This window comes from Humulus lupulus, chromosome 1, assembly GCF_963169125.1.
Source record: "Humulus lupulus chromosome 1, drHumLupu1.1, whole genome shotgun sequence".
In the NCBI taxonomy this organism is placed as follows: domain Eukaryota; kingdom Viridiplantae; phylum Streptophyta; class Magnoliopsida; order Rosales; family Cannabaceae; genus Humulus; species Humulus lupulus.
In genome coordinates, this window is record NC_084793.1 from 97,275,654 (window position 1) to 97,286,684 (window position 11,031).

At 33.7% G+C, this 11,031-nt stretch overlaps 1 protein-coding gene across 2 annotated transcripts; it reads right to left on the reverse strand.

The window, feature by feature from the left end:
- Positions 1 to 1,607: 1,607 nt before the first annotated feature.
- On the reverse strand, positions 1,608 to 5,638 carry LOC133796218 (uncharacterized). Of its 2 annotated transcripts, XM_062233697.1 has the most exons (5): positions 5,162 to 5,631; positions 4,212 to 4,370; positions 3,953 to 4,125; positions 1,899 to 3,876; positions 1,608 to 1,801 (listed from the first exon to the last, which is right to left on the reverse strand). In XM_062233697.1, the coding sequence occupies exons 1-5, from the start codon at positions 5,282 to 5,284 to the stop codon at positions 1,742 to 1,744; spliced, it is 2,493 nt and encodes an 830-aa protein (XP_062089681.1). In that variant the 5' UTR covers positions 5,285 to 5,631; the 3' UTR covers positions 1,608 to 1,741. The 2 variants fall into 2 exon arrangements, with proteins under 2 accessions (XP_062089681.1, XP_062089688.1); XM_062233704.1 differs by lacking the exon at positions 4,212 to 4,370 and having other exon boundaries at positions 5,162 to 5,638.
- Positions 5,639 to 11,031: the final 5,393 nt, after the last annotated feature.

Sequence of the window (11,031 nt, forward strand, 5' to 3'; positions counted from 1 at the left end):
GTCAGTTGACCAAAATCTGGGTCAACATATATTAATATAAATTTAAATATTATAAAATATTATTATGATGATAATAATATGTAATCTAATTTTTTTACTTATTATATTAATATGAATGCATATATTATTATTATAATAATTTTTAATACAAGATTAGATATTTAATACTTATATTAATATATATTTAAATATTATAAAATATTATAATAATAATAATAATATATAATACATAATCAAATTATCATTTATGTTTAAAAAAATTATTATAATATATATTTATTTAAAAAATAATAACAATGTTTTGATTTAATTTTTCATTTAATATGTTTATGTCATTCTTTTATATGTAATATTATTTATTTACTTGAAATTTATATGAAAATCATACAAATTTAATAAAATATTAATAAATTCTTAAATAAAACTAAACAAACGCGCATTGTATGTTGTTTGTATCTAGTATATATATAAAGATTAAAAAATGGATCACAATTTAAAGACATAATATGTATAAATGTACATATTATATGAAAAAAAGAAATTTTTTATTACAATATTTATATATAATAAAATAAAAAGATTAATTATACAAATAAAAAGTTCTAAAAGGGGACGAGGATGAGACGAAGGATGTGAAATGAGTTTAGGAAGGGAATCTCCAGCCCGTTAGAAACAGGTCTCCACGAGAACAATTTCTATCCCTAATAGTGTGATAGAGAGAAATGAGGGGATGGTGACAATCAAACGAATGAAATAAGAAGTTACTAAAGCTGACACTGAGAAGAGGTGTTTGAATTTGTTTTGCCAAAAATATAGAGATACTCGTTTCAAATAATAAAGGAAAGTTTTATGAGGCATATAAGACACCTTAGAGGGTGCCCAATAGCCTATGACATGACATATCATAATTTGTGCAAATCAATAGAATAAGTAGGATACTATATTAAAATATGTGGGAGTCGATATTCATTTGAACTAATAACGATACAAGATGTTGGGTACCTTAGGGCACTATTTAGTATTTCTCTATGAAAAGTGATCATCTAACTTTAAATTTTTTATTGAGGATTGCTATAATGTACTCAACACCCTAGGACATGGTATGTGGCCGCCAGTGCAATTTAGTAGTGTATCTTACATATTTCAATTTAAATTAAAATATGTGAGATCCGAAATTTATTTGTACCAATATTTATTAAGGTGGTTTTCATCATTTTTTATGATTGGCTTAGGTCTCCTCATTTGAAGTTATGTTTGGACGAAAACTGAATTTTTATTGTGTATGTCTCGGCATCAATTAGTTCGAACAAACAAAAATTGGCTGACATTAAAACAATATTAAGGTTGCTTCTATACTAAGGTTACTTTGTAACAGTGAAGAAGGTTTTGAATAAACAGCTTATTGTCAAGCACACACCAACTCATTACCAGATAGCCAATGTTCTCACCAAAACTATCTGGCTCTAGATTTCTTTTGTAAAGAAGGGAAAATTTCTATCCGTAATACTTTGGCTAACACATTCTGTTATATTAGTTTGTCAGCTGGTCTTAGTTACTAACCTCTAACTGTATTCTAACAATTCTTTAATGTAGAAGCACCAAAATCATAGTAAAATCACAGCACAATTATTAATAAGAATCTCATTACGAGTGTAAAAGTATTAGTAAAAATTACATCACAAGGCTCTAAAAGACAAAAAAAAAATGTATATACATACACAACATACATATTACTTCAGCACTAATCTGTAGAAGGCTTTGCTTCCTTTCTTTCTTCTTCTTCAGCTTTCATCCAAGCAGCCTATATAAAGGTACAAATAATTTGTAACTAAATAAAGGAAAGGAGAAAAAAACATAATATTCAATTATTTCCAGATAAAGAATATATAACTTTTTACCTTGTCTCGTTCAAGTTTGGATAAATGTGGCCTCATGGAGTTGCCTAAACTCAACCCTTCCCATGCTTCGTTTAACTTCTTCTCCCTTGCTTCTCTACGAGAGACAAAGCTTTTAATATGGTCTTCTTGTGGTTTCTGGGCCGCGTTCAACTTTTCCCTTTCCAGTCTTGATTTATGTTTAACCATTATTTGGTCCAAATCGCCAGCTTCCTCCGTTTTTGGATTCACATTTGCCTTGACTTTCATCACTTTCATGGATGCATCTTCCTCTGAAACAAGCTTCATTTTCTCTTTCTCAAGTCTGGAAACATGCTTTATCAATACGTTGTCCAAGCTTTCGCACTCTGTGACAATATTTCCTCTATGTTTCTTCTGGCGTTTATCATATCTATTGTTGTTTGCCAAGGCTTGGAGCATCTTTTCCCTTTCCAGCCTGTGCACAGCTTTGACCATTATCTTGTCTAACCCATCTTCAGTCTCTGTAGTTGGAGCCTTCGTACTTTGATGTATTGGAATTAGTTTTCCAATCTGTAATGAAGGATCAACTTCATTTCGCTCCGAGCTCACTTCAGCTTCCTTATTTAAGTCAACATTTTCTTTCTCCATTAGCCCTTCATCAGAATCAAGATTAGAACTTCTCTCCAACTGTACTGTGACTGAATCAGAAGAGTTTAATGTCAGATTTGTTGTGCTACTTCCTTCATGCACGTCATTTTTTCTTCTGTTCTTTGCTTCTTGGACCTCTTTTTCTAGTCTTGATACATGTTTCACTAAGAACTTATCTAGACTGGGGAGTTCGGTGATATCTTCTTTTACGTGACTAATAGCTGCTTTGTTCGGTGCTTCCATTTTTCTGCTGCAGTTTCTCCTTGCTTCTTCAACTTCCTTTTCAAGTTTTGAAGAACGCTTAATGAGCATACTTCCCAGGTCTGGAATGACTTCGGACGAAGTTGTATATTTACGTGAACTCTTGTTGCCCATTTTATAGTCTTCTGCTAAACTTTTTTCATTTACAGACTTTGAAGAATGCGTCATTCCCAGATCTTTCATGGTCTCTGATGAAGTTTCACTATTATTTGAATCAACTTTCTCAACAGAAATACTGACAGAATGTTCCACTATACCGTCATTGGAAGCGTTTTGTCTGTTATTCCTGGCTTCCTGCACTTCTCTTTCAAGTTTAGTCACGTGTTTAACTAAAAGCTTGTCCAAACTTGGGAGTTCTTGTTCTACTTGCTTTCTTTTGGTATTCCCATCCTTAAACGTTTCAAGCTTTCCGGCTCCCCAAGAAGACAGTCTTCGCTGCAATCCTATACCAGAATTGGCAGCAGAAACTGAGTCATGCTGCTTATTATTTTGTATTTCAGTTAAGGCAGCATTTAAACCACAAGTTGCAACTATAATGGCAAGAGAAGAAAGTTCATTTTCTTGCAATCTCTGAAGCCTATCAAACATCATGTTCACAAGCTTTGTCATGCTAAGCTTTTCAGGTGATTGTCTTTTCTTAATTTTCCTCTGCCTCAACTTTGAAATTGGCGTCTTGCGATCCAAGTCTTGAGATATAAGACCATCTTTTCCGGATACTGTTTCAAGTTTTGATCCAGAATTAGATTCACTTTTTGGAGAAGATTCGGACTGTACCTCGTCATTCTCATTAGTATCTGGGTTCTGACTGATTTTTCGTAGTAGATCTTTGAATTCATCTTTCTTAATGGAAGGGCAGTTAGCAAGGTTCACTAATGCAGTTTTTACCGCTGAAGCTACTTCAATATCAACCTCAAATGCAGTTTCAAAAGAAGCTGTAACAGCATGAGTGGTTGATCCTTCTCTTGAAGAAGAGGTTTCTACATGACAAGTCTTCTGAGGGCAGTTTGGTATGTCGTACATGATTACTCCTACTGCTAAGGCTGCTTCAAATGCTTCAGCTGCAGTCTTTTCCGCTTTTTCCAATTGTGCTTCAGCTTCTTTACAATGGATCCTGAATAAAGGAAGGACAATGTTAATCTTAGAGCAAAGTATTAAGTATCCAATCCTGCTTTCTACTAAAAGCTCACCTAGCAGCTTTAAGTATCCGACACCAAGATGCTTCCACCAGTGCAGCTTTTCGAGCCTCAATTGCCTTATTTGCAGCTTCTTTAGCAGCCATTTTTTCTTTCAGTACCTTTGAGTAGTGTGGATTAGAATCACCTAGAGTTTCATCAAGTGTCAAATTCATGCCAGATACTTCCTGTCATAAGTAATTTCATCAGATTTTTGTTAAGAAAAAAATATTTAGATGTTAGGCAGAATGGAGATGTATGTGTAAAATATAACCTGCAGCATTTTAATTTTTCTATCTAAGTAGGAGTCGGATTTTTTGCGGGGGAACCAATTGATAGGCGAAGCTTTTCGATGACCAGGCTTCTTAATTTGTGAGGTGAATTTGTTAAGGGAACCCATAGTTGATTGCCAATTCTCTTTCGAATGCTTATTCTGAAATTGTTGACCCAATATCGATGTCAAACCAAACCAAAATGGATAAATAAGATTCTATACAAAGGGAATAAACTAGGATGACATAATTTATCTAAATCTAAATCTAAATCAAGAATACTACATATCACAGAAACATAAAAACGAACACATTATTATGTTCACCAGACAGCTAAGGCCTAAAGTTCCAATGTCATGAATGTTTCAAAATGCATCACAAAGAATGAGGACATAGGAGTCATTCAAGGCTAAGCCTAGTACTTCATTCACTTCCGGCTAGAGGCTTGACTATGATGTAAATACGTTTCACCCAACAAAATTTTGGAATTCAAAACTTAATTTTTTTTTCATTCAATTGTTAAATCAAAACTAAAACTGAAACTATAGAATTAGTTCATCCGAACCCGCCGCGTAATCTACAATGTTATTCAAACTTCAAAGTTAAACATGCTCAAAATCTTGGCACAAAGATCCGAATATAAACTATATACTTTAAGCTCAGTTATTACATGCTAGGGTTATACTAGTGGTTTCAGCTAGCCTAAATTCCAAAAATTAACCCATATAAGAACCCAAAGCCACAAAAATGGGATTGTAAAATTCTGAGGCACTAAAAACACTATATCTAAAAATCCCAAACCAGTTAGTTTCTCTTAAACATGTGTACACAGAAATCATATTCAAAATAAAAAAAAATCAAGAAAATCGAAAAAAACTCAACAAAGAAAACCAGTAATCAAATCCGAGACTCTATATTAAATAAGAAGATGAGAAAAAGAAAAATAGAAAACCTTTCCAATCTTTGAAGTGGCCGTAAGTGGTTCAGCGGCGTCGTTTTCCTTGTAATCAGAGTCAAGAGCAGATATTTTATCTGATATGGAGATGCAACCCATGTCTAAGCAGCCAAGATCCATGATCGAATACTAGAACTATATTCGACGAAAAAGCCTGAGAAATTTTGCAGAGAAGCGCAGAAGCGAATATTAGGTAGGTAACTGAAAATGAAGTTGAAATTTGGAGTTGTAAATGAAATGTTTAATCGGAATTTGGGGAAAAACAAATGTATTATTGATTTGATATATTTTGGATGGGGTCCCTTCTTATTGTTATTGTATCGGCTATATTTTTTTTTTTTGAATGGTAAGTAGCCGTTACAGGTCTCGTTCATCTTCTCCCCCAACGGTCCTATAATCGTCTGCGTCGAGCTTGCAAAGATTGAAGCCCAGATAACTAATCAAATTTTGCCACCTGTATCTCAGCAATTAAACGGAGCGTTTCTTTCTTTCTTTCTTTTTTGGGACGCCGATCCTCTACTTTTCTGTCCATTTTCTTGTTTATCCAATTACAAAGAGACATGTCAATTAATGAATTGACAACACAGTTAACTCTCTACAGCATCTCTAATTTCACACATTTACTTATGGAATATTTACACCTAGTGCTAGTTTTTACAACTTATTTCCAAGTTTTACCTAACATATATTATTTATATATATATATAAGGATAATTGTGGTAAAATTTTTTTTTTTTGAATTTTGTAGGCAGGATAGATTTAATATTTATTTTCAGTAACAATAGTACTTATAATACTAAAAAAATATTATTTTATTTAACCAAAGAAAACTTTAGGTACTTTTAACACAATTATCCCATGTATATTTATCGGATATCAAATAGTGTTTTAAAAATAAATAATTTCATTTGTATCAAAATCTAAGCCGCATAGATTATTGGCCGTAATGCATAAATTTTTCTTCATCATTAATTGATTATGAAATATATCATGATCACGCTGTAATCTCTAACAATATATATATGTACTTTAGAGTTTAGTCAAGTCAAGTCAAGAATAAAAACATGTGTGTCAATTCATGACCAAAAGAGTGATTTAACTAACTCATCACAATAATGACATTTTATATGTTATTTATACATAATAATTTTATATTGTTTTTTCATCATCTATTAATTATACAATAATAATTATATATGTATATGTTATTTATTCACTAATAATAATAATTATATATTTTTTGAGAACATAAATTACACTAATTTTTTTTTCTAATATTTGGTTGTTCTTTATATTGGCAAACACAAAATAAAATTTTGGTTATCTAAAATGTAGTCAAAATTAAAAAATAATCAAACTAATGAGTCATCACTAATATTGACATATAAATTACAAGAGTGACCAAAAAATTTATTTTAATTTTACATGTAAAAGTTACTATGTAGTATACTAAATGATAACATTTCTAATAAGTTATATGATAACTTGTTATACTTTTTGTATATTTTTTTTGACATAATTCTAAAGTAACTTTTAAGTTTCTTTTCTAATCGGTTAGTAAAACAATGTAATAATTCACATCTAAATATTATGGGTGACTAAAAAGTATATTATATTTGTTCATTTATAAGTAACTATGTAGTATACTAAATAATATTATTTGCTAAAAAGATATTCATGGTAACTTGTGAATTATAAGAGTACTTTTTATACTATATCATGTCTAATTAGTTTCTAAAATAAACTTGAAGGTTGTTGACTGTCTTTTTCGTTATCAACGTTTATAAAAGAGGTTAAAGAAATAGCTATATGAACACAGGTTTTTACGTGGTTCAGGTTACAAAGGAACCCTAGTCCACGAGTCTTTTTTTATTAGGGAGGTTGCAAGCTTCTACAATATCTTCTTAGGCAGCGTTTAGATTGCTCTAAGTACAAGTATTTCTCTCAATAAAAAATTCAAACCCTTGACAATGAGATTCACAGTCCTATTTATAGAGGCTGGGGCCATTAATGTTAATCATAAGTCATTAATACATATTATTCCCATAAACGAGGGATTAATACCTTTCAATGTATTGGGCTGCATTAAATAGAGATCACGGCCCAAACGAGATTTGCGGGGCCCACTGTAGTATGGTAATCACTTTATGGGGAACATGCCCCTGGTACTGTCAGGGCATGATGTATGTATTTCCATGTCAGGCGGCGTAGTGGGAGTGGGAGTGCGAGTTGTCGAGTCATACCATTAGTAACACTGCAGGCAAATTGCCCAAAAAGGTTGTCAGGTCTTCCTCTGAGGCAGCAAGTCTGCATTGGCTTCCACCTGGCTTATTTCTAAGATTTCGAGGACTAGGTCCTTAGCTTGGAACATAGTTGGGAGCAAGGAAAAGATGTAGGCTATCAAGCATCCTCGGGAGGTAACCTTTCAAAGACAGCGATGTCTCTCGGGACCTGGCCCAGGAAAGAGGTCGACATTTCCTTACTACCCGAGGAGGGTGACTTCCAACTGTTGGATCGATCCCCCGTGGAAGTCTTTTGGGGTGTCGTCTCACAAAGAAGAGACACTTGTCCCTGGGTGAAAACATAGACAACATTTTCCCCTCAAGTTTCTACTTGTCCTCGGACAGTGGAGACTTAAAACTGATGGACTTTAAAAGGTTCTCAGGAGGAAATGCTTGAACTTCCGCTGATGTCACCACGAGGTTTCCTACCATGTGCCCTGACCCCATTGTTGGGCCCATCAATCTGTGCAATTAATGCCATGTCAATTCAATGACCTGAAACATCTTTTCAATACCCTACGCGCCATTTCAGTTTACACTCAAGAGCTTTTGTTGACCTGTGAAATTGGCCAATGGTCGTATGTATAGTATACGACACCTTTTGAACAAAATAAATTGAATAAATGACAGAGTACGATTATCTTAAGTAAACACACATGAATTTTATAGTGGTTCAACCCTGTTCTAATGAATAGTAATAACCTATTCCACTTAGTCTAAATTATTCGATCGACAATTACAAGTATGAACTGATGAGTTCTCTCGTTTAAAAATATTTTTCTCCCAAAATTCCAGAAAAAAGAGCTCCCTTGGAATGAAGCCCTGGGTCCTTTATTTATAGTACCCAGGGGCTGTTACATGACCAGTAATACTGGGATCGTGGTTTGTGATAACTCTTGAATAAAGAGTTATTTGTCATACTTTTAAGCTTATGATAAACAAAAAAGAACAAGCTGAGTGATACTTTTTAATGGTTTCATTTCATTTTATTATCCATTTTTTTATGGTCTTATCTTATCCTTTAGTCTTTTTGAAATATCTGAACATTTAATAGCACTTAGAGAGTTTTTACATGGTGCTCTCTGAAGAAAGCAAGAAAAGCAAACAGATTTTTATTAGGTGTTGCTTGTGATAAAATATAGGGATTGTTGAAGACAGGAGCTTTTGCTGCAGCATTTTTCTAGCAAAAGAAGGAGGAATCAGCAGCTCAAACAGGAGGTCATGTGGCATCATTTATCCAGCTGTAAAGGAGACTGACGTGGCAGAGTGGAAAAAGATATTAAATCAACAGTTATTTTAGTAAGTGGGCCACGTGTGAGAGAAAGAGGAGGGCAAAATGGAGAAATTAAAAGAAGGAAAAAAGAGAGGGTTGTACCCTAGCTAATTAAGGAAGGAGCAGCCTCCATTTTTGAGAAGACTTGAGCCATAAGTTTACTGCAGAAAACCAGAGAGAATATCAGATAAAAACGCCAAGAAGAAATAGAAAAGAGATTCAAGAAAGAAGGAGGCCAACCAAAGAAGCTCAAGCATCATTTTGGATTTGTTTTTCTCTTCTTTCTAACTCTATTGTATTAATTTCTGAGTTGGATTTTAACTAAATATTATGGGCTGTTTTGATTATGAATTAATGTATATGAAATCAGCCATGAACTAATTTCTTGGTGGCTTGAATTGTTGATGAACCCTATGTTATAATCTATCAATTTCTTGCATTTTATTTTAGTAAAATCTCCCTTGATCATTCAAGTGTGCTTAAATTGATTGCTTGTTGTTGTTTGGCCAGCAATGGCAAGTTATTTTAATTATATTTAATGCTGGAAAGGTTGAATGTAATAGGAAGAACTTGAATGACACAAGTCATAATCTAGGTTAGGTTATGTTAGTAATTAATATAGGGATATGTTAATTACCTTGTGTAACATATGAGAAGTGAACTGTGATTGCATTCTTAATTCTGATTTTGCATAGGAATATGTTTAATTAGGTAGAAGAATTAAGGTCATAAGATTTGGGAAAGTTTTATGCATGTTAAATGGACTTTTTGTTATCCTGAGAGTTTTGCTAGACAATTGCTGCAGCAACACGTTCGCAATGTGTTCAGGAAAAATAATATAGGGGGATTCAATGATTCAAGTCCATTTTAAAATTTATATATTTCTCTCAAGGTTCTTGTTCAGTTTACTTTGAGTAATTTAACTTTCTTTTAATTGGGTTAAATTGGAAAATCAAAGACATTCAAATTGTTCACTAGTGTAATTGTTTAGTAATTAATTTTTGCATTTAGTTTTAATTTGCAATCCCTGTGGAGACGATCTTGAATACTTACTACTTTATTACTTGTTTTGTGACTGTGTACACTTGCACATTTTAATTGAATCAATTTACACAACAGTTTGGTACACGATTATCAAATAGTGGAGATACGTAACCACCTCCCCATGATTATGAGATCGTGGGTCTTCTCGTTGTTTCTCTAGATCATGGTGGATAATGCACGATAGAAACCTCTGGGAAGATGTTAAGTCTCTGTTGGTATGTGAGACTTAGGTGCTAGGCCCGATGACCCGAGCTTGGGTGCTAGGCTTGTGACCTTCTGGGTGCTGGACCCGTTGATCCTCTGGGTGCTAGCCCTGTGACCTTCTAGGTGCTAGGCCTGTTGATCTTAGTTTGAACGAGAGTGAGTATTTCTCAGTGAAGTGTACTTAGGGGTTTGAGCCGACCACCCAGGTGGTTCTTGAGCATGTCAGGTCAACCACCCTAGGGGTTGGGGTCAGGCTGACCACCCCTAGGGATCCTTGGGCATACTGGTCCGACCACTCTCTTGGACACACTGGGGCCGACCACCCCTGGGGTAGAGGTCAGGCCGACCAGCCCTAGGGCTCTTGGGCCTGCTTAGGCTGACCACCCTTAGGGGTAGGGGTCAGGCCGACCACCCCTAGGGGATTTAGGCTTGGTCAACTTCCCCATAGGTCCTGGACCTATCTTTTTTGCCCATCAGTCTTTTCTCCATACTTTGTCATTTTTTCCCTGATTTGTGATGTCATGTGTCACATTCTCATTCACCACGTCATCCTCATATTTTAGAGGGATAACATTTTCCTCTCAAGTTTATTGTAATGTTTTCAACATTACGGTAAACTTGATCCTGGCCCGAGAAACATACCGTAGCAGTACTTAAATAGTCATGTCCCTCGAGACATTACATAGTACTTTTTTATCGATAATTTGCTCATTACGAATTTTTTTAGGGACAATTAAAAATTCCTACAAAAACTTAGGTTTTTCAAGGAAAATTAATTTCCTAAAAGTCTAACATATTTTTCAAGGAAATTTGAAATCCTAAAAATATAACATATTTTTCAAGGAGTTTTTAGAGTCCTAAAAATATAATATATTTTTCAATTATATTAATTCCTAAAAATAAAAAATATTTTTCAAAGAATTTTAATTCTTGAAAATATAAGATAGTTTTTCAAGGAATTTGATTTCCTAAAAATATAAATATTTTTCAAGGAATTTTAAATTCCTAAAAATATAGATATTTTTCAAGGAATTTAAATTTTAATCATAGCAGATATTTTTCAA